General features: G+C 47.1%; 15 protein-coding genes across 15 annotated transcripts; 11 read left to right on the forward strand and 4 right to left on the reverse strand.

The window, feature by feature from the left end:
* Positions 1-340: 340 nt before the first annotated feature.
* TbgDal_X5990 (serine/threonine protein kinase, putative) lies at positions 341-1,753 on the reverse strand (the record flags this gene model as incomplete). Its single annotated transcript, XM_011779476.1, has 1 exon — positions 341-1,753. One exon carries the CDS (start codon positions 1,751-1,753, stop codon positions 341-343), a length of 1,413 nt encoding a protein of 470 aa, XP_011777778.1.
* Positions 1,754-1,908: 155 nt separating this feature from the next.
* On the reverse strand, positions 1,909-2,304 carry TbgDal_X6000 (small nuclear ribonucleoprotein, putative; the record flags this gene model as incomplete). Its single annotated transcript, XM_011779477.1, has 1 exon — positions 1,909-2,304. One exon carries the CDS (start codon positions 2,302-2,304, stop codon positions 1,909-1,911), a length of 396 nt encoding a protein of 131 aa, XP_011777779.1.
* Positions 2,305-2,949: 645 nt separating this feature from the next.
* On the reverse strand, positions 2,950-3,189 carry TbgDal_X6010 (T. brucei spp.-specific protein; the record flags this gene model as incomplete). Its single annotated transcript, XM_011779478.1, has 1 exon — positions 2,950-3,189. One exon carries the CDS (start codon positions 3,187-3,189, stop codon positions 2,950-2,952), a length of 240 nt encoding a protein of 79 aa, XP_011777780.1.
* A 4,776-nt stretch (positions 3,190-7,965) lies between these two features.
* On the forward strand, positions 7,966-8,577 carry TbgDal_X6020 (hypothetical protein, conserved; the record flags this gene model as incomplete). The annotated part of the gene is made up of 1 exon (XM_011779479.1): positions 7,966-8,577. The coding sequence occupies one exon, from the start codon at positions 7,966-7,968 to the stop codon at positions 8,575-8,577; it is 612 nt and encodes a 203-aa protein (XP_011777781.1).
* A 207-nt stretch (positions 8,578-8,784) lies between these two features.
* On the forward strand, positions 8,785-9,693 carry TbgDal_X6030 (ubiquitin-like protein DSK2, putative; the record flags this gene model as incomplete). The annotated part of the gene is made up of 1 exon (XM_011779480.1): positions 8,785-9,693. One exon carries the CDS (start codon positions 8,785-8,787, stop codon positions 9,691-9,693), a length of 909 nt encoding a protein of 302 aa, XP_011777782.1.
* Positions 9,694-10,007: 314 nt separating this feature from the next.
* On the forward strand, positions 10,008-10,943 carry TbgDal_X6040 (CDC2-related protein kinase; the record flags this gene model as incomplete). The annotated part of the gene is made up of 1 exon (XM_011779481.1): positions 10,008-10,943. The coding sequence occupies one exon, from the start codon at positions 10,008-10,010 to the stop codon at positions 10,941-10,943; it is 936 nt and encodes a 311-aa protein (XP_011777783.1).
* A 451-nt stretch (positions 10,944-11,394) lies between these two features.
* On the forward strand, positions 11,395-12,132 carry TbgDal_X6050 (hypothetical protein, conserved; the record flags this gene model as incomplete). Its single annotated transcript, XM_011779482.1, has 1 exon — positions 11,395-12,132. One exon carries the CDS (start codon positions 11,395-11,397, stop codon positions 12,130-12,132), a length of 738 nt encoding a protein of 245 aa, XP_011777784.1.
* A 266-nt stretch (positions 12,133-12,398) lies between these two features.
* TbgDal_X6060 (Mitochondrial elongation factor G, putative) lies at positions 12,399-14,639 on the forward strand (the record flags this gene model as incomplete). The annotated part of the gene is made up of 1 exon (XM_011779483.1): positions 12,399-14,639. One exon carries the CDS (start codon positions 12,399-12,401, stop codon positions 14,637-14,639), a length of 2,241 nt encoding a protein of 746 aa, XP_011777785.1.
* A 1,218-nt stretch (positions 14,640-15,857) lies between these two features.
* TbgDal_X6070 (hypothetical protein, unlikely) lies at positions 15,858-16,223 on the reverse strand (the record flags this gene model as incomplete). Its single annotated transcript, XM_011779484.1, has 1 exon — positions 15,858-16,223. The coding sequence occupies one exon, from the start codon at positions 16,221-16,223 to the stop codon at positions 15,858-15,860; it is 366 nt and encodes a 121-aa protein (XP_011777786.1).
* A 687-nt stretch (positions 16,224-16,910) lies between these two features.
* Positions 16,911-17,498, forward strand: TbgDal_X6080 (hypothetical protein, conserved; the record flags this gene model as incomplete). The annotated part of the gene is made up of 1 exon (XM_011779485.1): positions 16,911-17,498. The coding sequence occupies one exon, from the start codon at positions 16,911-16,913 to the stop codon at positions 17,496-17,498; it is 588 nt and encodes a 195-aa protein (XP_011777787.1).
* A 799-nt stretch (positions 17,499-18,297) lies between these two features.
* TbgDal_X6090 (ubiquitin/ribosomal protein S27a, putative) lies at positions 18,298-18,810 on the forward strand (the record flags this gene model as incomplete). Its single annotated transcript, XM_011779486.1, has 1 exon — positions 18,298-18,810. One exon carries the CDS (start codon positions 18,298-18,300, stop codon positions 18,808-18,810), a length of 513 nt encoding a protein of 170 aa, XP_011777788.1.
* Positions 18,811-19,105: 295 nt separating this feature from the next.
* Positions 19,106-19,978, forward strand: TbgDal_X6100 (chaperone protein DNAj, putative; the record flags this gene model as incomplete). The annotated part of the gene is made up of 1 exon (XM_011779487.1): positions 19,106-19,978. One exon carries the CDS (start codon positions 19,106-19,108, stop codon positions 19,976-19,978), a length of 873 nt encoding a protein of 290 aa, XP_011777789.1.
* Positions 19,979-20,662: 684 nt separating this feature from the next.
* On the forward strand, positions 20,663-20,890 carry TbgDal_X6110 (hypothetical protein, conserved; the record flags this gene model as incomplete). Its single annotated transcript, XM_011779488.1, has 1 exon — positions 20,663-20,890. The coding sequence occupies one exon, from the start codon at positions 20,663-20,665 to the stop codon at positions 20,888-20,890; it is 228 nt and encodes a 75-aa protein (XP_011777790.1).
* Positions 20,891-21,366: 476 nt separating this feature from the next.
* On the forward strand, positions 21,367-21,933 carry TbgDal_X6120 (hypothetical protein, conserved; the record flags this gene model as incomplete). The annotated part of the gene is made up of 1 exon (XM_011779489.1): positions 21,367-21,933. The coding sequence occupies one exon, from the start codon at positions 21,367-21,369 to the stop codon at positions 21,931-21,933; it is 567 nt and encodes a 188-aa protein (XP_011777791.1).
* Positions 21,934-22,392: 459 nt separating this feature from the next.
* TbgDal_X6130 (ribonuclease H, putative) lies at positions 22,393-23,373 on the forward strand (the record flags this gene model as incomplete). The annotated part of the gene is made up of 1 exon (XM_011779490.1): positions 22,393-23,373. One exon carries the CDS (start codon positions 22,393-22,395, stop codon positions 23,371-23,373), a length of 981 nt encoding a protein of 326 aa, XP_011777792.1.
* Between the last annotated feature and the right edge of the window lie 390 nt (positions 23,374-23,763).

A 23,763-nucleotide genomic window follows, 5' to 3' on the forward strand; every position in this document is an offset into this window, starting at 1 on the left:
AAGGGGACTTGAAAGTAGTGATAAAGAGAAGCCAATTTGATGGTATTAACGAAACGAATGGGATGAATGCAGTGTGACATATTCTAAAGGAAGGGTGTCTAAGCAATGTCCACACAAACGCGGTCACACCACAGCGGTCTCTTTTTTTTTTCTGTTTGCAATACATATATATATATATATATATATAAGTATGTGTGTGTCTGTGTGTTCATCTTTATATATCATTAAGTACGTAGTCATTAGAGACTTCTTTCCCTGTAGGATATCAACAGAAGTAATAACATTTGATCAAGTGTTCGTTTTTATCCTCGGACATATATATTCCCTCTCCCCCGTTATATTAATCATCATCTGAAAAATTCTGCAGCTCGTGGAACCTACCTAGTGCCCTTGAACAAGTTGTGGACTGATTTCTATCGCAAAGTTTTGACGTAAAGCCAACAAAAACAGACTGATCTTCCCTCGACACCGCAGTCATCGGCTGCTTTTGGATGTCTGCATTGTCGGGTGCAGGCTCAAAATATTGCAAGTCTTTCGGGTCATTCAGCACCACAGAAAAAGGGGCCTCCTCATTTCGGATACTGTCGGTCAGAGGGACACCCTTACAGAATGGGTGGCGGATTATTTCCTCAAACCCGTATCGCTCTTTTGAATCGGCAATAAGGTGAGAAATCAAATCAATTGCTTCCTTTGACACCGTCGTTTGATCCTTCGGAAACTCCAAGTGCTCTTTGAACTGTATTATCTTCTTAGCGGTTGCGGTGTTATTATCGTTGAAAAATGGAGGATATCCAAATATCATTTCATATAGAATAACACCAGCGCTCCACCAGTCACAGGAATAGTCATATCCCCTTCCAATTAGAACCTCAGGTGCAATGTAGGCGGGTGAGCCGACAGTAGAAAAGAACATGACCTTTCTTTCCTTTTTATCCCTGAAGCGTTTCTTTACGTCATCATCAACGGTTACATCCTCCGTTAAATAGCTATCGTCGGCTACGGATGTACTTTCAGCCTGATCCGGATCTCTCTTAGACAACCCAAAATCTGCCAATTTAACATGGCCCTCCCGATCAATAAGGACATTATCCGGCTTCACATCCCTGTGAACATAGCCCATCTTGTGCAGCGCATTCAGTGCTAAAACCAGCTCAACGAAATAAAATCTTGCCGTTTCTTCCGGGAAGACATCGTAACGGATGAGCCAAGAAATAAGATCCCCTCCGGAGCAGTACTCTGTTACTATATAAAGGAAGTCTTGATCTTGGAATGCTACCACCAAATCCGTAATCCATGGACAACTTACTCGCTTCTGCCGTAGTTTTGCGTCAGAAAGAAGATCTCTCTCTGTGTGTACATTAAGTGATTGCTTCCTTTTCACAATTAGATCCTTTCGTATCTTTTTCATGGCATAGACAATGTGAGGTTCTTCCGGTCTCCAACACTGAAACACCTCCGCGAATGCACCCCTCCCAATTGCGTCCCCAACACAGAACTCGTTCACTGTGTGCTTCTTCTGTCTACCTCGGGAATGTTCAATAGCAAAACTTTTCTTGTCCCCCACCATTCCCTTAACATAGTACTCACCTGTATACTTTTTGGCAACGGCAACCTTTGCGTCAGTGCCAACTTGAGATTTAGGCACATCTGACATCTTGCCTGTTTTTTCTCCCCCACCAAAGAGCTTGAGGCTCAAAACAGTAGTAACAGTACAAGGCGAATAGAAAAGATGTTCAATAATTAGCAAACACATATCAACTCACGGCTATGTGCATGCACATGCGCTCAAAAATTTAAAAAATCCGATGGGTCATTTTTTAGTCGTACACAGTAAATAAAATAATAGCAGAGGAGAGCGAGGAAGTGAGTCAAAAAGATTAGATGGAACACAACATCGGAGACAAACATTCATAGGAGTAGCTTTTTCTTTCGATGCTCTAGTTTTGTAGGCTTCGTACGTGTTCTTTTTGGCCATTTATTCTCGCCGCCCTTCGAGGCTTTTAAGCTGCTTTTCAACTGTTTTTGGATAGACAAATTCCTCCAGTCCAGGAACGGTGCCCTCTTCAGATCTGATGGAAGGTGCACAAGTCGTACACTTGATCCCTTTAAGAAAACACGACCCTCTACAGAAAGCGAAGAGTCTCGGTGCTGGCACCGCACATCAATAAGTTCTATGTCCCCGCATATTGCATCAAGTTGCATCAGCTTGCCATCATAAACACTGCCATCAGTAGTTTCCACCTTGACGAGGAATCCGGTCGCCTCACAAATGGCACGTAAGGGAATATCAGCTACACCTTCCATATCCCTAATAACGACTACCTCAACGATCAACTTGCCTATTTCTCCCACAATTTTGACAATTTGAAAAAAATTGCTAGTGGCGACCAAATCATGCAAAAAATCGACTTTCTTTACGTCTTATTACAAAGTAATGCACTCACACACGGTGCTCCCGAGCACAAAAAAGTTCAGGGCAAGCCAGAGAGGGAAAAGAGGCGTACGAAAACCACCAAGTGCTATGAAACATAGATGCCAATAACAAAACCCTATCGCACAACACCACCTTCGTGGAGTGTCATCGCGGTCCACGCGAGTCCGGGGCCTCCGTGTCGCGCTGCGAGCAGCAACGACATATGGGTGAAGTATGCCCACGCACAATCGTCCTGAAGAATAAAGAAAAACTGCTCCATAAGCCTGTTTACAGACACACTTCACAAAGACATAAACAGTAGGATGTCACTGGAATCAACAGAAAACTAGGAACAAGGTTGCAAAAATAAAAAAATTCCATTTGATTGCTTCTCACATCAAACATTACATGCATACACATGCTATACCGCTCTATACCACCTTACGAATCAACATATGGGTGGAACCCCCGCACAAAGCGCGTCTTGCACAACAAATCCCCACGACCAATAGCAACCAAAAAATGAGCAAAAGCGGTTACGGCGGCGCCCGCCGCGATGTGCTGGAAACAGAAGTAAAAGAAAGATGGAGACAATTCCACAACAACGATCTCCCACATCGGGGCGCTGCTCCGCGCTGCAGCATAAGAAAGGGGCTCCTCTCAATTTCCATGCTCACACGAGGGGCTGCTAATGACGGGAAGGCTACGAAGATGGTGAAGTAGCCACAGGGGTCCCCCGTCCGCTTCGGATCCGACGATCGTCCGTCGTACCCCATCGCCTGTGAACAAAATGTCCCAAACCGAAGAAACCCCAGCTCTCTCCGGCGCTCTAGCCCCAGCCTCGCTACGGTTTTTTGGCCCGCGCCACCGGCAACCACCAGCAAAGAACGGGGAGGAGCACACCCACGAACTCTGGTGCCCCAAGGCGCCGAAGCGTAGTGCGACAAACCGTTAGGAAAGAGTTGTCACGGACAAAAACGAAAAGAAGAGGAGAAAACCCATGGGGTGCCACTCACACCCATACCGCTAACGCCTGGCACCCGCTTAGGTGAATCAGAGGCAAAGAACCGCCTCTCCACCCGTACCTGAAACCCCTGAAGCAACCACTGCCACTTCGGCCTCTGCAGCGATATCCTCGAGCGCTTTGTTTACATGGGAGAGACCGCTGAGCGTAGGCAGGGAGTAAAGTGACTCAATCACAGTGCTTTTGAGCCTGCCGCAAAAGCGCAGATTTTTCACTTTCTTCAAAAGACACCACGGCCAGCGGTGCCGGCCACCGACCCACTACAAGCATAGTGGTTGCTAAACATGGGGTGGTTTTGCCACCACCGCCACCATACGGATCGGTAACTAGTTCCCGCCGGCCGCTACTTGTGGCAGTAGCCAGTTGACGGGGATAGGGCGGTAGTGATGTATGTTGACCTTTTGCCACGGCTCGATCCTCCGTCCCACCGATGCGCCGGCACCTCCATCAGTACGCTGAACGCGGAGCACTACAAGCTGCGTTAACAACCGGATGAGTTTCCTATTTCGGAAAGTAAGATTTCGCCGATCGGAAGGTTGATCATCCCCTTGGTTTTTGCGACTTAATGAGCATGTTGGACGCTCACGATTTGGAAGTCAGTTGTGGGTGCTGCAGCGGAGGCCCTGGAGGGACACGAAATCGCGCATTGCATTTCGATAAACGCAGTGCACCATTATAAAAGCGATTATTCACGTTCGGTGGGGAGTCTTCATCACACCTTACTGTGCCGCAAATGATGCACCACGGTAAATTCGGGGCGAAATCAAAAGGTACCAGCATACGGTTCCACTGAAGATACAATCTTGAGACTGTAGTATTCAGGAGGGACCCAGCAATATTTGCAGTGAGAGAAGAACTGACCTATTGGCCCACCGAGACGTCCACCAACACGATTCTGTCCTCCTCATGCGTTACCATGTGAATGCGCGCACTTCCCTCCCCCCATACACACACCACCCCAGAACTGATGCATGTCTGGTATATCTCGAACAACTTTACACCCCGCTAACGCGTGGCTCCGTCCAACTTCTTTGAAGTGTGATTTTGCGAAGGCACCCCCACCCCTAATCCAAACTACAACTTTTTACAATCATCTCTCGGTGTCTAAAAGCTCGTTATTCGCTGCAAAGCGTTGGTTAAGCACAAAATTGTATACGCCTACGGACTACATAGTACCCGAGTTCAAAGAGAACCATCGACAGCTACCGCAGCGTTCCCACTATTCAGCACAACGGGGCGCTTCCGAAGTACTGTAGGTAACGGCCGATAGTCTGTGGAATTATACACTTTACACAAACAGGGCATATAATTATGCGGAGATTTCCCTAGTGTTCGATGCTATTCAAGATGTGAGAATGCATTTCCTACGGTGACTAAAAGTGTGTTATATCGACATAGTTTTCCCCTGTACATACTAATAATATACCATGACGCATTATGTGCACAATATGGGAAGTGTGGCCACTGTATACGTTATTTGTTAACTCTTCCTTCGGATGAAACACTACAGTCACACCTCTCCTTCTCATATCATATGTATGTGCTTCACCTCACATTATTACTCCATACCATCGTGTTCTAATGGGAGAAATGATGTGGAATGATAGATTGGGTGAAAAACGAAAAGATCAGAAAGGCATGACTATCTCTCTCTATAGTGTGTGGTGTACGCTGTTGATGCTTTGAAAGTTCTGCATCATCACGTGATATCGTATATCCACATGTTGTGTGCATGTATTCGTGTGATGCATGCTTGGAACAATGGAGAGTGTGGCCATGTCAGTTTGTGTTCACCACCGTGCTCTTCATTTGTGAGAGTAGGTAAAACTAACAACAGATCATCAATATTTCAACGAAGGGAAGATACGTTCGGTTTTAATCGGCGGCCGCCGAGTGTCGGAGCAACGGTGGAGCCCCAACGTATCCGTAGTGTTTAACCCCTTCCGTTGCGGTCTCCGCGTCCCCGCTCCTCATTGTTTGGCCGCTTTTGAAGACGCCACGTTGAGACTAGAACATGTGTCTTGCCGCTTTTGCTGGAAAGAGGAAGGAAGATCACTGTGGCCACTAACAGTGGAGGGTCGGGTGTCGTGAGATGTGTCTATCTTCCGTTGGGGTTTTCTTCTTGGGAAAGCGGTTTACCTTAGTGGGCGGCGGTAACCCGTTCTATTTGGAAGGATGTCGTGCAGGGGGTGAGTGAGTTTTCTTGACCAAGTTTACGAATTTGTTGTGCACCCCTGTTTTATCCCACTGCTTGAAGTGTTTCGGAATAGATGATAGGGAGGATGGTATGGCAAGAAACCTGCCGGGACCTTTACCGTCTCACCGCTGACTATATGTTCCCACAATTTTCTACCATATCCTTCGGGCGGCATTGCAGTGAGAGTGCCATGTGGGACAGGGGACAGATTGGAACTTGATCTTCCGGAGGTCTTCGGAGTTATAGAGTGATTGCTTCTCTTCTCCTTTCCTTTGGCGTGACTCTCATACGGAGGCTCTTGGTGAGCAGGATACAATTCGCCTGCTGACTTTTTGGTTTATTTTTTCCCATATTTCAGTGTTGCGGGGTCACTTTCGGCACCGTTGGGAGTCGAAAAGTGACGTATAAAGGTGTTCGCTTCTGCAGCAAAAAGTGGTTCCGTTTGGTATTCGTTTGTGGAGACATTTTCCCTCCTTTCCATTTCGGGCAGCTTTTTGTCCCGGAAGAAGGGCTTTTGGTATTGTCCCGTCCGATGATCTTTGCCCCGATTGTTCCATCATGAATAATAGCTACAACTGTGTGTGTCTGTACGGCTGTGGATATTTCCCCAGTCCCCAATCGCTTCGGTCGCTTTTACTCTTTTATAGCACGGTTTAGAGTTGGTAAACTGGTGCCGTTCTGTGGAAGCAGTGGCCGGAGGAAAGTGTGGGGTGAAGTCGTTAGCTCGTTTGAGTTGACGCAGGCCTTGGAGAATGTCATGTGGTGACCTCCGTGGGCTGTGGCCGTGTCGCCAATTTGTGGCGGCGCAGTCCTTTGATGTGACTGAATCGGGTGCGTGACTTGTTCTCCGGCTATGCTCACGGTTTTTTTTGTTTTCGCTGCCGCTTCAGCCGTCTTCTCCCCAGCAGATTATGAAATATGGTCCGGCGCGTGGGGGAAATGAGTTGGTTCCACCCAAGAACGTTGGAGCCAGAGGCCTATGCTGCCTTTTCCCGTGTGTATTTTTGAAGGGGGGGGACGAGGCTCAGAGGAGCGGCATGTCCATTTTTTGTGAATCCTCTTTGTCCACTGGGGAAGGAGATTGAAGTCAGGGTTGCCTGGGGGGATGACTCAATGCGCGCCGTCGGATGAGCAAACTTATGTTTAGCGGCCCTTGTGGTGATTGCGTCAACCGGTGGGTCGACGGTAGTGGTGAGCTCAACTTCTGTTTTTGAGTTGCCGGAGCTCCGCCGCTGTGCCGGCAAAGGGGAAGGTTGGTACTGGTTAGCCCTCAGGGTACAGAGTTTGGTCTCAAATACACTGAAGGCGCCCCCTACTCGGCAGCCGCGCCTCTGAGCGCTGTTCGCCCGGATGAGTTGGTTCGTAGATGCTGCACTGGGCGCTGTGTAAAGCTCGTGCGGGGTTGGAATGGATGTGATAATCGCGTAGCAGTTTAGTGAGGATGGCGTCGACGGCGACGCCTTTTCGCATCCCTGAAGTCTTTAATATGTCTGTTCTTGTTCGACGAGGGGTTTGCTGCGGATCCCACCAAGAGTTGGTCTCGCAGTATTTTGACCGCGGCTCTGCCCACGCTGGGTGAATTGCGCTTTGCCTGGTTTCCCCCGCCAGAGCGGGGTACAGTGGCCGGGCTGCGCGTGTGGGGTGCCGTCATTGCTGAGTGTGTCGGTGTTGTGCCCGTCCCGTTCCTGTTGCGTTAAGCAGGATTGGGCCCGGTGGGGGTTTGGTGACTCCAACTGAGGCGTCGGCATGTGGATGCGCCCCATCGTTTCTGGTGGCTGACATGTTTGGTTTCGTCGTATTGGGCCCAGGGTTATAGTGGGCGACAGGGTCTGGCTTGCGTAACCCGTCGCTTTTCTTGTTGGCAGTTGGTGCCTTTTATTCGACGATGGTGGCGTTTTCTGGAAATCGGTCCCCGTTCTGGGGTTCTGTCGTTGAAGGACTCCTTGTACTTACCATATTATGATATGCATTTTGTTTGCCACCGTATGGCTTCGTTTTCTGTTTGCGTCCCTAACAGAGCAGGTGGTATCGTGGCTACCGGCGGTGCGAGGGGTTGTGCATGTTATGGCGGGTTCTGCACGACAAGCCTTGAATCCACCTTTTTTAATTATTTCAGTTCGGATTGCAGGTGATGTGCTTGCCCACACCCTGCAATTTGTTTAAAGTTTAATGGCAGTGCCGATGCCATTTTTGTCTTGGCGTATGCTAGGCGCGTGAGTTGTAGATTTCTAAGAAAATAGTGTTGATATAGCCCTCTGTTTTTTGTTTAAGTGGTGATGTTATTGTTTTTCTTTAATCTTCCTGGTGTTGTTTAGTGCAAAGCTAGGTGCAATGGAGGATATGGGCGACTTGGCCAAGGGCAACTTGGCTTCGTCCAAGTGGCTTGGCACTTTCAGCCTCCTTTATGCCGAAGTGGTTGTTTCGTTTGCGAGTGCCATAGTTCTACTTGTTTTGACTGTTGTTCAGTTACTTTATCGAACCAGCTGGCGGGCCAGGAAGTTATGGAGAGTAGGAAACGAGGTGCGCTTCGATGGGGAGCGTTACCTCGCGAAACCGGAGGGCAACATTGGTCGGAAAATTTTGGAAAGGGGCATAAAATCGCATGAAAATGTTTACTTTGAGCGTCCCTCAAGCACACTTCCCCCAATTGTAGCGAATGACTGTGACGCTAGGGTAAATTGTCTCTCTATGATTGCGGAGACAAGGAAGATACTCTACAAGCAGTACGGGGAACCGGCGCGTTTAATGTCTATGCGTTGTTGTTTGTCGTGTATAGAAAATGTTTTGCCGTCGAGCCAAGCGGAGGATTTCCTTCGCATATATGAGTCTGTCCTTTACGGGCAGTATCGCGCGGATGGGGTTCCGGAGGTGATTTCTGACGAAGAGATAAAGTTTTTGCACGTTTTTTACCACAATTCAATTCTCAAAGAGATTCAATGGTAGCGCGGTGTTAAAACGTGCCAAGGAACATGTTTAAAATATACCCTTCACTTGTATCAAACTGTCAAAAAATGTTGGCTGCTTTCAGTTTTAATATTTACCAATCGATAATAATATTTTCTCTCTTGCTGTCTATATTTGCATGCAACAATGCATTGAGGTTCGTGTATTTACATTTTTATGCGTATAGACCGTCACCCGTAAGGCAAGATGAGCATCACCATAAAGTTGACCAACGGTGATAAGAAGACTGTCGAAGTACCTGACCTAAGTATAACAGTTATCCAGTTTAAGGAACTTGCGGAGAACGCTGTTGAGATACCTGCAGCTGAGCAAAGAATTGTTTTGCGAGGAAAGGTTCTTAAGGATACAGATGTTCTCTCCGCGGTGGGCTTGGAGCACGGACAAGCTGTTCACATTGTGCGCGGACAACAGCCGAAAACTCAAGCAACATCCACGTCTGCACCCGTCCCAGGACCCTCAAACCCGCCTCACGTGGCGAGTAATTCGTACTCTACCGCGTCTAATGCTCCCATGAATTCAAATTCTGAGAGTTCCAACCCTTATATGCCGCTGGCGGGATATATGCCAACTTCACTGAGTGGGGGTGTAAACGCTGCGGGTATGGGAGGATCGTTCCCCCCGTTTTCCAGTGATGCTGCTGCGCAATTGATGCAGTCTCCGTTGTTTTCCCAAATGATGCGGGATATGTTGGGAAATCCGCAGTTTATGCAGACAATGATGCAATTTGCTGGAAACCAGTCAAGGGGCAATGATGCAGGAATGCAGCAACTGTTAAGCGACCCTCTCATGATGCAATACGTCATGCAGTTGGCGTCTAATCCGGAATTTTTGCAGGAGATGACGCGAATGGTGCCCGGAGGAGGCCCCCTTTCCGCCCCTCAAACTCCCTTTTTTGGACAGCCAATCCCGAACTTGACAGGGGCACCGCAAGGAGGTGGTTTGTCGCAACCTCAGGGAGACCCACGGGTTGTGTACCAATCCCAACTTCAACAGTTAAGGGATATGGGGTTTCCGAACGAAGAAGCGAATATTGCGGCATTGCAGCAAACCCAAGGTAATATTCACTTCGCGATCGAAAGGCTTTTAAATGGGTAAGCAGCAGAGGCCACTAGGTATATTTTGCGATTAGCTGAAACCGAGGCATTTCTTATGTTAAGTCTCTGTATTTAGCTATGATCTCACTATTTCCCTCTTTTCTTCGTTGGGTTGTGCACCTAGCGATGTTTTACCTCGACAATTCTCGGTCGAGGGGGCTAAGGCGGTTTCTACCCCTATCAATCTTTGAAAGAAGTTATGGGTGTCTCCTCCTGCCTTCATTTATTGCAAGGTGGTTGCTACATAAAATTTTTATTTTTTGTCTCTGCTTTCCTCTTAAGTTCTTCAGGAAACGTTAGGTTAAAGGAGGAGATATGACAATGCTTGGGGCGTTAACCGGTCGACAACTTTCCTCTGGTCTTAAGGATCAGTTCGACCGCTATAATCGAATGGACATACTTGGAGAAGGAACGTATGGAGTTGTATACCGTGCTGTTGACAGGGCAACGGGACAGATCGTCGCACTGAAGAAAGTGAGATTAGATCGCACCGATGAGGGAATACCTCAAACAGCTCTTCGGGAAGTATCTATTTTGCAAGAAATCCATCACCCCAACATTGTTAATCTTCTAGATGTTATATGTGCCGATGGGAAGCTTTACTTGATATTTGAGTATGTTGATCATGATCTCAAAAAGGCTCTCGAAAAGAGGGGTGGAGCATTCACGGGAACTACACTAAAAAAGATAATTTACCAGCTACTCGAGGGACTTTCGTTTTGTCATCGGCACCGCATTGTCCATCGAGACCTAAAACCAGCAAACATACTTGTCACCACGGATAATTCCGTTAAAATAGCAGACTTTGGATTGGCTCGCGCTTTCCAGATTCCGATGCACACTTACACTCACGAGGTTGTCACACTCTGGTATAGAGCGCCAGAGATTCTCCTCGGTGAAAAGCACTACACCCCGGCAGTGGATATGTGGAGCATTGGTTGTATTTTTGCTGAACTAGCTCGAGGTAAGGTACTCTTTCGTGGTGACAGTGAGATTGGACAGTTATTTGAGATTTTTCAGGTGCTTGGCACCCCAATGGATGCTGAGGGGTCGTGGTTGGGGGTGTCGTCTCTTCCAGACTATCGTGACGTCTTTCCAAAGTGGAGTGGAAAACCCCTCACTCAGGTGTTACCAGCGCTTGACGGTGATGCCGTTGATCTGCTTTCTCAGATGCTGAGGTATAACCCTGCTGAACGTATTTCAGCCAAGGCGGCACTGCAACATCCATGGTTTAGTGATGCCATGTTTTAGATCATTATACATAATTAGACATCATTTGTTTTCGCTCGTTGTTCCAATCAGATTTTAGATGGCATGCTCTTTCTGTGCAGTTGAGAGCCCAGTAGAGCGTTTTACATGCCCATCCTCGCCTAAGCAGGTATGTCTTATAAGAGGATGTGTCGGTCTTTGAGGGTCTTTTCCTTTCCTTAAAAGCTGTTCTGGACGTATTTGTTACAGTAGATCAACCTGTGCGTTCTATCTTCGATACTTTTTTCTGGAGGAAACAAGTACAATAACGAGGAGGGAAGAAAATAAAACTTGTTCTGTGCCCAATTCTCTTTCTCCCTTTATAAAAATCATCACTATCCTTTTATTTATCTCGATATTGTATTGCTATAATAATTGTTGTTGTTTTCATTTTCTGTCAGTTTTATTTAGCAGACTTGGTACTTGGTGTCGGTGTGTTCTACAAGCGAGAGGAATGACAGCACTATCGAATGAAGAAATGTATGTAGCAAAAGCTGCCGTTGAAGAGAACAAAAGGCTGTATAAGCTCCTAAACGGGTTATCAAAAAGAGATGAAATTGCCGAAGAAGGTGCCGTTGCAAACAGCAATTACGGTATTTTTTCACTACAGCGGCGGAACGAAGTCCTAAAAAATGACATCAATGAGCTGGAGAATCAACTTGATGACTGCGATGTCGGATACACGGACACCGTGTTGGAATACAACCGATTAAAGGAGCGGCGAGGGCACTTACGCAATGAAACCCAAAGCTTGCGCAATATTTTGAGTCACCAGTTTCCAAAGGTACGAGAGGCTGAAAGACTTGAAATGGAGCGTAAAAAAATTAAGGAAACGAGTGAAGAGAAAAATGTGGAGGCAAAAGATGAAGCAAAGCGTTTGAAGGAGATGAAAGAAAAGGAAATGAGCCAAGTTAGTGTGCTGTTGAGAAAGGAGACCCACCTGCAGGAAAAGCTAGACAAAATGATACTGCCACTAGATACCACCGACCGCCAGGCGATCAGGTCAGCGATCAGTGCTGCTGACAGGACAATCCAGAGACTGAAAGTAGAGATTAACAAGTATCAATCCTTTCGCCAGCCACATCAAAGTACAAGGGCTGACGATGCGGACTGTGGTCTAGCAAAGCTAAGGGAGGAGTACTATGCACTTCGTGAGAAGTTAGATATGTTACATCAAGATGCGAGTATGTGATTAGCGAATAGCGGTGCATTGATGTTCACTTGTTGCCGCGTTTCGATTTTTTTTTTTTTGTGTGGGTATGCAGGCATACATATAATTATTGCTTACGCTGTCAATGTACATCCATCTACGTGAAGGTTCATCATCAGGGAGGGATTGCCCAGTAAAAATATATTTATGTATCTGTTTTGGCTGATTTTACTCGCTTTTTCTTTAGCTTCCAGGTTGATTTTGTCTATATACCTATTTTACTGTGCCTTTTCAATCCGTAGTCTGAGATGAGGAGGTTTTGTGATGTCGTCTTTTATCCGAACCGATTTTACCGATTGGCGTCGTCGGCTTTCTTAAAAAACATTGATAAGCTTCGAAATATCGGTATCAGCGCACACATTGACAGTGGAAAGACAACTGTCACTGAACGAATCCTTTTTTATACCGGTAGAATCGACAAAATCCACGAAGTTAAAGGGGGATCAGAGGTTGGTGCAACAATGGATTCGATGGAGCTTGAAAAAGAAAGGGGGATAACAATCCGTTCCGCCGCAACACAGTGCAAATGGGGTGATCATTTGATTAATATAATAGACACCCCTGGACATGTCGATTTTACTATTGAAGTGGAACGTGCCCTTCGTGTCCTCGACGGTGCAGTGATGCTGATGTGCGGAGTCGGTGGTGTGCAGAGTCAGACCCTTACTGTGGACAGACAGATGAAGAGGTATGGTGTGCCCCGTGTTTGTTTTATCAATAAACTAGATCGTGACAATGCTAACCCTAGGCGTGCATTGGAAATGGCGAGGGAACGCTTGGGGGTGAATGCCGCATTTATTCATCTCAATATGGGAGTTGCACAAGACTTTGAAGGTGTTGTCGACGTCATAGAGTCCCGTGCTGTATACTTTGACGGTAAAAATGGGGAAAAGATCCGATTTGAGGATATACCAAGCTACATTGCCGATGACGTGGTGGCAACACGAAAGGAGCTTATATCAAGATTGGCTGACTGTGATGCCGAAATGGAAGATGTTTTCTTAAACGATGTGGAGCCTACAGCAGAGCAGATTCACTCAGCGATTCGGCGCACCACGATTGCAAACAAGTTTGTGCCTGTGTTAGTGGGTTCAGCCTACAAGAACAAAGGCATACAACTTCTTCTTGATGCCGTCTGTCGTTACCTACCTTCCCCAATGGAGAAGCCAAATTCGGGTTACTCGGTGACCAAGGTAAAGGACGATGAAGGTAACGTTGCCAACGTTAAGGGCGAGATCGTTCCTTTAGCGACTGATGACGAAAAACCTCTCGTGGCAGCTATATTTAAGCTTGAGGAAACGAAGAAAACCGGCCTTCTTAATTACATTCGTGTTTACCAGGGTAAAATGAGAAGGGAACATTTAATGAATGTTCGTAGCGGAAAAACGTTTCTTCCTCAGAAGCTGGTCCGTATGCACGCGAATTCCACCGATCAGATCGATGAAGTGAGGGCGGGTGACATATGCGCTATCCAGGGTGAAATCGATGCGTCATCTGGAGATACTATCGTGAAGGCAGGTGTGACGGCCGGTCAACTAATTACTTGTGAGGACATGTATGTACCACCACGTGTCATTTCCGCGTCAGTCAAAATCAACAATGACCGCGACAGTAGCAAGTTGAGAGAGCGAATGGGCGCATTCATGCGGGAGGACCCGACTTTCTGTTTTTATCGTAACACGGAAACAAATGAGGATATCGTCGAAGGCATGGGGGAACTTCATCTCGATATATACATTGAGCGCTTGAAGCGCGAGTATGATCTTGAAGTGGTGTTGGGCAAACCGACGGTCAACTATCGTGAAGTGATCACTGAGAGAAAGGAATTTGATTTCGTTTACAAAAGGCAAAGTGGTGGTGCAGGACAGTGGGCCCAACTGAAGGGATTCATCGATGTGCTACCCATTGATATGTCGGTGGAGAAAGGAGTGAAAAACAAGGTTACCGTAAAGTGTTCCAACGGGGATGTACGTGAGGCCTTACAAAAGTCTGTCGTCAAACAGCTGGAGAGGAAAATTTTTGTGAAGGGGGAGTTGATGGGCGCTCCTGTATGGGGCGTTCACTTTCACCTTAGCGGGGGTGCGATGCATGAGGTGGACTCGACAGACTTAGCATTCAGGAACGCAACTCAAGAGCTGTGGGAGACGCTCCTTCCTCAGTTAAAACCTACACTTGTTGAACCCTACATGGTTGTGGAGATTACAGTTCCATCGACTTGCATGACTGATGTGAGCACTGAGTTTGCAAAGCGTGAAGGCGTTGTTACAGAGACGACTATTAGCGGAACAGATGCTATAATTCGTGGAGAGACAGCTCTGGATACAATGTTTGGGTTCATTTCTGATCTCCGCAGACTTACAAAGGGTCAAGGGGATTTTGGCATGCAGTTTAAGGAGTACCGACCGATGCAGCAGTACAAAGCGCAATGCCGCATGGACGAGCGGAACAAAGACCTTGGTCGTAAGCTGTACAGGTTGAGTGGACAGTAAGTGTTTGATCTGTGGCGTTAATCACGACGAAAATAATAACAAATTATTCGTTTGTTAATCATTAGCTAGGGCAACGTCTTTTTTTTTTTTTTTCAAAGCACGAAGTCGCGTGTTTACAGATTTTTTTTTAGGTGGTAAAGGAACTGGACCTAATCTAATATACTGTCGTGGGGAGGCTGTTTTCTCCTCTGACAAAGTTCGGCGCTAAAGACGGTCTCTCTTACCCTCCTTCACACATCATGGAAGGAAGTCTACATCGGCTCTGTAATGATTTTGGGTTTGAGCAAGTAAGCCTAGTTTTTCATTTTTTTATCTTCGTAAAGCTACAGCTTCTCTGTAACCATTTGCTTCCTTCTATTGTGTCGCGTCGTGTACGTTCTGTTTTGCCCTTACTTTTATGACCGGTATCGTGTGAGATGTCTGTATTCGTGTCGAGGTTTCTGTGCATGTGTGTTAGATAGCGGTGCCATCTTTCTTTAGTAGTTATCACCGTAGATAATGTGTCTGGTATCGTTGAAAGTCCTCAGTAAATCTCCACATCTAGTGGAGAGGAACTACTGATATTGTTCGCACCGCAATTTCTTTTGGGAGGGGTGTCCTCCATCGCAGGTTTTGGAGGAGATGGTTCCCCGCTTGCTACACCCCTTGCGGATGTGGGCGAACTGACAATGCCAGATACACCCACCTCAGTGGGGCGACGCCCGGTTGTCGTTATGGTTTCCCCCTCTCACACTCGGTTGCTGCTGGGGTTTGAAGGCAATCTTGCAACAGGGCGTGCGCTTATTTATGCTTCTTGCGAGGGGAAGTTTGAGTCTGACAGGAAGCTCACCCGGTGGTTCTCACAGGGACGAGGTGCAAGTTCATTTGTGGAGGGAAAATAGCCTTGGTTTCGCGTAGATGGGCTATGCATTGGCTGGGAGTACACTCTCGATACGGTTTGTACTTTACCGACGCTACTTTGGCAGCTCTCCCATCCCTTGTGTAGTGTCATTTACTCGCGGCACTGCGGAATGGATATTAGTTTGGCATGCTTTCACATATCAGGGGTGACAACGGGAGTATCGCTTCGGTTTAACGTGGTGACCTCTCCGCTGACCCTATGATGGCACTCGATGCGGTTTGGCGAAAGGCGCGGCACACCAACAGGTGTGGCAGTCTGTGAAAAAACGCTATTTTTTTGATCACCGTAGTAAGCTTGTGATACATTAGGATGGAGTTTCAAGGGAGGTTTTTGCTGGGGTAAAGGTTTTTCTTATGGTGAAACATTTTCTCTCGGGTTGGCTTCAAATTCGTAGTTCTCCAACTACTGTTCGGTGGTTTACAAAATTGTTTTACAGGAATGCGGGTACATTGTTCACTTGTCGTAAAAAAAAAACTGTCGTGCTTGCTGGTTGCATCGGGGATTTGTGCCTTGATTCGCTTCAGAGCGGTTGAGTGCGAGCATGAGCACGGAGACCTATGCCACCAAAACGTATGCATACAGGCGACATGTTGATAGTCCTCTGAGAAATCAAAGTTAGCAACACTTACCACGGAGTAGGTGTAAAAAGAATAATAGCAGATGGACGCGGTTGCCATTTGCATTTTCGTTCAACGTCTGCAAATAGCAGTTAACAATAAGCTTCTTTTTTTTCACTTTCCAGGTTCAAAATAGCCCCTTGAATTGCATGCTCCTGCAGCTTGAAGTTCCCGTGTATTTTCTGAGGGCGAGACATTTATAACGTAAAAGTGGTATTATTTTCAGATACATTGCCTCTTTCCCTCTATCTCTCTCTCTCTGGCGGACGTTTATTTTTGTTTTATACACACCTCCAGTGGTAATTTGTTTTTCTTGTATTCTCTGCGTGCTGAAGTTCCACTTTGTTCCATTCCATGTTATAGAGTAGTGTGAACTCAAATGTGTGAGGGAAATAAGAGCTGTCTGATTATCTTCTGTGTGTGTTTGTGTTTTTGTGTGTTTGTGTTTGTTCGGGAAGTTCACGTGCAGAAGTTTATGTGTTACATTATTTTGATATTACCTCCTTGGGTATCGGCACCTCAACCTCGGCATGTGCCTCGTGTGTTGTGTTGCATCTGTTATACTTTGCTGTTGTTGCCCCGTCGGATATACGTAATCTCTTTTTTCCTTTCTCCTTTTTGTTGTGATGGATTTGAACTTGGTTAAGTAAGAAACGACAATTGGGAGAAATAGTTGTGACTGACGGAAACCCTGGCAGGACAGGGAACAAGGGACATTCTTCAGTAAAAAAAAAAAACTACTTGGTTAATAACATGGAGGAGGAGAGTCACGCGTTGAAGGATCCCTGGTTTGTGAGTTACATCCCTCAACTCACGACAGAGATAGTAAAGAATAATTACGAAGGGGACTGGAATTTGGCTAAGGAGGCTTTACAACAACCTTTGGATTATGTGCGTACAGTGGAGGAGTTCTGGTCCACCTTAAATTCGTTGCCGAAGCTTCATCAGTTGGAAAGCAGCAGCACCTTTGTGTTTGCTCGTAACAACGTTGACGCTAGCTACGAGGCATTTCCTAACGGTACACGAATTATTGTTGACATCCGCAAAGCAGCGATGGCTGAGAAGGCGACAGCAGTGATTCTGAGTAGTGTAATAGGTGAATCTGTGTCACAGGAGGTATGTGGAGGGAAACCGATATGTGATGTGTTGAGGCTCTCATCGCGACCAAACAAAGAGTCACCAGAATTGGTGCGGCTCGAGGTGTGGCTTAGCGATCAGACATACGGCAAGGCTGTGTTGGCGTACGTTCGGAAAGCCTTGAATGATGTGGGAATGAGCCAACCTCACGTTATTTTTGGCGAATCGTTGTTTGAAAAGGAGAAGAAAAAAAAGGGAAAATAAGTTTCGACACAGATGATGTGATTGTAGTTCGTTATGTAGGGTGCGATCCCTGAAGACGCATATTTGCATGTTTGATTGCTGGGGCAGCAGCTTGTTGTACGGATCAAATGTCACCCGGGATGCGAATTAGATAATGGGATCGACCTCTACCACATAGTAGTTGTTGCAGCTGTTACAGCCAGAAACAACTACTTGGTCCTGTTTTCACTCATTCCTCCTTTCAAGCTGGTTTCTAGTGCGGCTGTAAACGAAATGGGAATTGCCATTTGGGTGTACCGCAAGTGGGCACGGTCGTCACCGTCTCTGCGCACGAATTTGTTGTGGCTGCCGTGTCCCTAGGCAATTTTTTCCTATTTTGTGGAGGCTGCTGCCGGTAACAGAGGGACCGGAGGAAGGACGCTATCTTGCAGTTTATGCTTGTCATTCCCTTTTTCTTTAATCTATGCGTTTGAAATCCTGTACGGCAGGTGCTGTTTGGTGGTCAATGTGTGACTATGGTGGGTGTTATATCTGGTGTCTATGCAGGTGAGTAATATCGCGGTGAAGAGGAGGATGGATATCAGAGTGATAGGGGTGAATAAGCTATACCAGGGGATCGAGTGGGCAGAGGAGCCCACGTGGGTTTTGTAATTGTTAGTGTTAGTATTGCAGCCGACTTCGTTAATTGTACAGGTGGTGCCACATCTGAATGTTTGGTAAGGGTACTTGTCCGTGATTTGTTGACAACAGTTGTTCACGTCCCTCTTTCTTTATTTGATATAACTGTGGAATTGGGGACTTTCGTGCACCTCGTGTATGCATGATGCTATATTTTTGTTGCTTACTATGTACTTGCTTATTATTGGACAAAGGAAGCATGCTGGTTTTCGTCAAGTTGGCTGGCGGTAAGACAACCGCTGTACAAACGGCCGCCGACGACACCGTGGCGAGCGTCAGGGCGAAGGCAGGTCTAGGTGAGAATGATCTCCTCTTCTACGGCGGTGAGTGCCTGTGCGACGGTGCATTGCTGTGCGACTACGCGCTGAAGCGGGAGAGCACCATCCAGGCGATGCTCCCGGTGGAGGGTGGTAAGGGCAAGAAAAAGAAGAAGAAGGTTTTCACGAAGCCGAAGAAACCCATTCACCGTCACAAACTCGAGAAGATGCGTGCGTTGAAGTACTTCAAAGTCACGGAGAACGACGACGGCTCATTCAAGGTGGAACGCACGCGTGACGAGTGTCCGAACCCGAACTGTGGCGCTGGCGTCTTCATGGCGCAGCACAAGGGACGAAAGTACTGTGGTAAGTGTCACCTGACGTACACCATGAAGTAATTCCGAAAAGCAGCTTCAGTGCTCCCTCCTGTTACTTTATATTCATTTTGGTTTCTCTCTATATAACACTCTTAATGCTGGATATTTGTTGTATTGCCCTTCAGACCTTTCCACAAGGTGGAGGGGGGACAGGTGTTATTTTGGAAACGTCGCTCCTTTTCTACCACTTGTCAATGCTGATCTCTTTCCCGTTTCAAAAAAATTTCGAATCGTTAACAAACAAACAAACAAAACGTAGCTTGCCCCTTTTGAATTATACGTGTTGTTGTTGCCTTCGCGTCGGTTGTCCACAGCAATGGGTTTGGAGGATATTGATGTAGATGACCCACCTCTCGCGACGTCTGCGACACCACAGACCCAGAAGCAATGCTCATCAACTTTGCCTAACCCGCCTGTCACCAATGTTGTCAAGGGTGCCTCAGCGCCCGTCGATCTCGTCGATTTGTTTGGTGATTTAAATGTTTCAACTGTTACCCCTGTGGCGGTAACGGCGGCGACTGTGGGGGCCGCAACCAACAGCAAGAACCAGGCACATTATGCTGGAAATACCGCCGACGATGATTTTGAGTGGGTTACTGCGAAACCAAGTGTAGCGCCACCATTGGCACCGAAGAGTTATCAGGGAAATGCTGGAACCTCTAACGACCCCCTTGATAGCTTTTTCTCTCAGGCCGTTCCCACCCCCGCCGCTACAGAGACTGCAAAACCTCCCGACTCTTCTAATGATCTGTTCGACTTCTCGGAGCCGGTTGAACGCGTTAAGTACACAAATGAGAACACCTTACTAGAGGCTTTCGCAAATCAAGGCAAAGCAAATCAGGGTGGTGGGAGTAAGGGACCGACACTCGCTGACCTTAGCAAAGGGTCTTCCGACAATGTGGTGAAGGCTCGCTTGTTAAAGTTGATGAATTACTACGATGTTCTTGGAGTTACGCCTGATGCCACAGAGGCCGTTATACGTCAGAGGTTTAAGAAGAAAGCACTTGAACTCCATCCTGATCGCGTCGGGCGGGACCAGACACCAGAAGAAGTGGAGTTGTTCAAAGTGATGACGAAGGCACACGAGGTTCTTACAGATCCAGAAGAACGGGCGAAGTATGATGCTCAGCTTTTGGGTGGTGTGCCGAGCGGTAGCCCCGATTCTGATTGGTTCTTTCCACCGAGTTGAGTGTAATATACCCTCTTTGTTTTGTGCTTGCTTCATTTTTTTTTTTTTTGGTATGTAGCGCGAGTGGATAAACTCATATTAGCGGTCACCGTGTATGGTACGCGACGCGGTTGAGTACATACATGTTTCTTTTGCGAATGCATGGTTTCCTGTATCTCCCACTCTTCATGTTTCTTGGTGTGCGCGTGTGTCCGTGTTCTTTACACCGCCGTGATCGACTGTCTACTTGTTGGTCCGCAGCAGACGTCCAGTGAGGACGAGGCCTCCGCCTGAGGCATTCCACGAAATCACGGTGTAGAGAAAACGTTTGAGTGCGCATTTATTAATATGTACCAAAAAAAATGTTTGGTTGCTCTGTGATAATAGAAGGAAAGAGATGATGGCGTGACTCACTTCCTCGTGGTACGCTTGTGCAGGTTATCGGGGTTTGTGGGTGTTAAACAGTTGGTGTTAGGATGAGGTGAGTTATGGGAACGGGCTTGCTCACTTGGTGTTGGTGGCTATTTGCACCCCCCCTTTTTTAAAGAAAAGGAATGCGGTGGCGGGTCGCCGTTGTTTGTTGTTTTCGTGAATCAATTGATTAAAATTCCTTTTCCCCCTTGTGGTTTCAACAACTAATTTCAGAAGTAGTGTTCCAAAGAGGAAGTTGCGTCACAGTCTTCATTAACGCCAAAACCGAAGAAAATGATCCGCCGTAGTTGTGCCCTGTTAAGCTCGTCATGGAGGGATCATGGCATCAGTTATCTCAAGTATCTGAACGTTTGCACGGAGACACTCCACAGCACCGTAAAGGAGTCACGACGTGCCAAATATGAGCGTTGGTCAAAACCATGCTATACGGCGCAGCGACCCGATGGAGCTGGTGGACAGGAAACCATCGACAAGGTTCCCATCCACACCAAGGATTACTGAGAACTCTTTGATCTCAGGGACGTAGCGGAGAACATCTGTTCATCATGTGTAGGGACGAAGGAACTAGCGAACTGAAAATTAAAGCTGTTAGGGGGTGTTGAACAGTGCAGAACCTGGTTGAGCCAAATTACAGGGGAGTAGTTCCCGCAAAGCGGGTCGTGGTTCGGTGCGTTGAGCTGCTGATCGGCGTGCAGAGGTGTTTGTGGCATGTGGACAGTTATGGCGTTTTCGTTTTTGCACGCTTGCAATTTATTTCAACGTCGCCTGTGTTCTATCGTGGTAGATTTCTTTGTTTTTTTTCGAGGGTGATGTGGCGGAAACGTGTATGTGGGGGTTTTCTGTCGTCTTTCCCGTCATCTTTTCTATTTTATTCAAATATTTTGAACTGTTTTTTTTTTTTTAGAAATTAGGCGCGACGTGCTTACCGGACGCTAGTTTAGCTTGCTGAGAGTGCAAGGGTAGGCACATCTAGCCCTATGCCGTGGTATTTAAGCACTTTCAGGGTTTCGTTCTGCGCCATTTACTCGTACTTTGCGTACGCCCAGATGCGATGGATCGTAGATGCTGAGGAGCGCTACCGCCGCTCTTTAACGTGGAAACCTGCAGTTGGGACAATATATGATCACAAGATAGTTATGAAACGTGGAGGTTCGAGTCATGTGCAGTATCGATTTGATGTCAACGGCAAGGAGTACCTCGGGGACCGCTTTCGCAGCGGTGGTGTTCACAAAGAGGAGATGGTTTCAAACCCAGCGCTACTCGGTGCCGGTACGCAACTGGTCGTGTACTATAACCCTTCGGATCCTAGTGAGAGCGCTATCAAACTTCAAACAGACCGTGCTGCAGAGTCTGCATTTTTAGTGGGCATAACTATTTCACTGCTCGTGGCGTATCGGTCGGTACGTTGTGAGACAATACTGCCCAATATGTTCTACAGCTTCTTGGCTGTGAACAGACGACTTGGAGGCATCACCGGCCTGCGTGAGGCCAGAACCCACTCCAAGCAAAAAATGAAATATGGAAAAGGAACAGGGGCCATTTGACAGGAGGTAATTTGATATCAGGTTTCTCAGGGGGGAAACGTCTTTGCAATACAGTTGTGCCAGGATGCACTTGAGTGGGCATAGTTAGCTTGGTTTATACTACCCCGTGGCACCAACTTGCTCATCTGTTTAGGTTCGCTTGTCAAAAAGAAGTGTCCAAGGGGTTGCTTGTTCTCTCACTTTCCCCCCATCCGTTGATGTTACATGCATGTAGGTTTGTGTCCATTTTCCCCCGTTTGATTCTTTTGTTGCAGCGGTGACACTAGAGGCGAGACAACAGTAGTGACAAGTGTCAAATACGTGGGTAAAAGTTGGCTAAATCTTCTAGATTGCCTGGCTAGTTTGATTTTCTTTAAGTGTAGAAGTATTCAGTGAATTTAGACCCTGGCCCTAACCCTAATCCACTTCTGCGTGTGTGTTTGTGTGAGCGACATTCAGTGGGTACGCAGCAACGGCAACATGGCGGAACCTCGGTCTTCCAGTAGTAAGATGCCGAGCGGTGCCAAGAGCAATCGTGCTGGCATCGAGTTCGATGTTTCCGAATTTATGCAGTCAATGGAGTGCTCAGAGAATCATTTGGTGATGGGTATTGATGAAGCAGGGAGGGGGCCTGTCGTCGGGCCGATGGTCTATACCGGCGCGATGATTGCCCTGCATGAGCACGATAGGTTGGTTGACTACTGCGGCGCGAATGACAGCAAAGTCTTGAATGAGGACCAGAGGAAAAGCGTTGTTAGCAAGCTCCACGAACTCGCCACGTTCCGTACATTTACGGTAGTAGTCACGCCAGACGAAATAGCCGCAGCTATGACAGGTGTACACGGTACCAACTTGAACACGCTTAGCCATCAAACAGCTATTTCCATAATATCCAAGTTGACACTCGAGGGAATGGGGATGCTGACTGCGGCCTATGTTGACACGGTGGGGCCGCCTGAGTCCTATCAGCAGAAACTTTCGGGTCGCTTCCCGCACCTTCGCGTGACAGTGGCGAAGAAGGCGGAGATAAAGTTCCCCATCGTAGCAGCTGCTTCGGTTGTGGCGAAGGTGGAGCGTGACAGTCACATTGAACGTCTCGGCATTGATGTTGGCAGCGGGTATCCCAGTGACCCAAAAGTAATGATGTGGGTGCGCTCACATGTTCACCGCTTTTTTGTTATGCCGCGCGAATGCAACTTTGTGCGCCTTTCATGGGCCCCCGTCACACAACTTGCTAACGATCCTGAAACCTGCATCCCTATCGTCTTCGAGGAGGACACCACACCCAAAAAAGAGCGGAAGCAATCCAAATGTTCTGGTGATGGTAAGAAACAGAAACTGCTCAGCTTTGTCAAGCCAGCCCCCCGTCGCCATTTTGTATACACACATCTGTTGAAGCTGAGGACCATTGCGGGCATCCGAGACACCCATCATACAGCTTTGTCGCGGGAAGTCCCTTAGACACCCCTGACGCATCCATCATTTCTTGGAAAGAAAGTAAAAGAAAACGAGAAGAAAACAACGTGCAGTGTATAAAGTTCTTGAAAACAGCAGCTTCTGCTGTCTTCACAGGACGGAAACACAACTGTCAAACACCTATGCAGGATGTTCCTCTGGTGTGTTTCATAGAAACAATTTTGCGGCAGGAAATGTTCGATGAGGTGGAGGGACGAATATTTGTCCTTTTTGGTAATAACAAGAGTTCTACACGCACAGGCATACGTAATACATCGGTGTGAAAAACAATCATTTGTTCAGTTGGACGCTGTTTTGCGTACTAACTGGGTTGTTTTATCGTGTTTTTCTCCTATCCCAATATTTTGGTGCGGAGACCGTCTTCACGTTTGATCA

The sequence above is a fragment of the Trypanosoma brucei genome, chromosome 10 (genome assembly GCF_000210295.1).
Source record: "Trypanosoma brucei gambiense DAL972 chromosome 10, complete sequence".
In the NCBI taxonomy this organism is placed as follows: domain Eukaryota; phylum Euglenozoa; class Kinetoplastea; order Trypanosomatida; family Trypanosomatidae; genus Trypanosoma; species Trypanosoma brucei.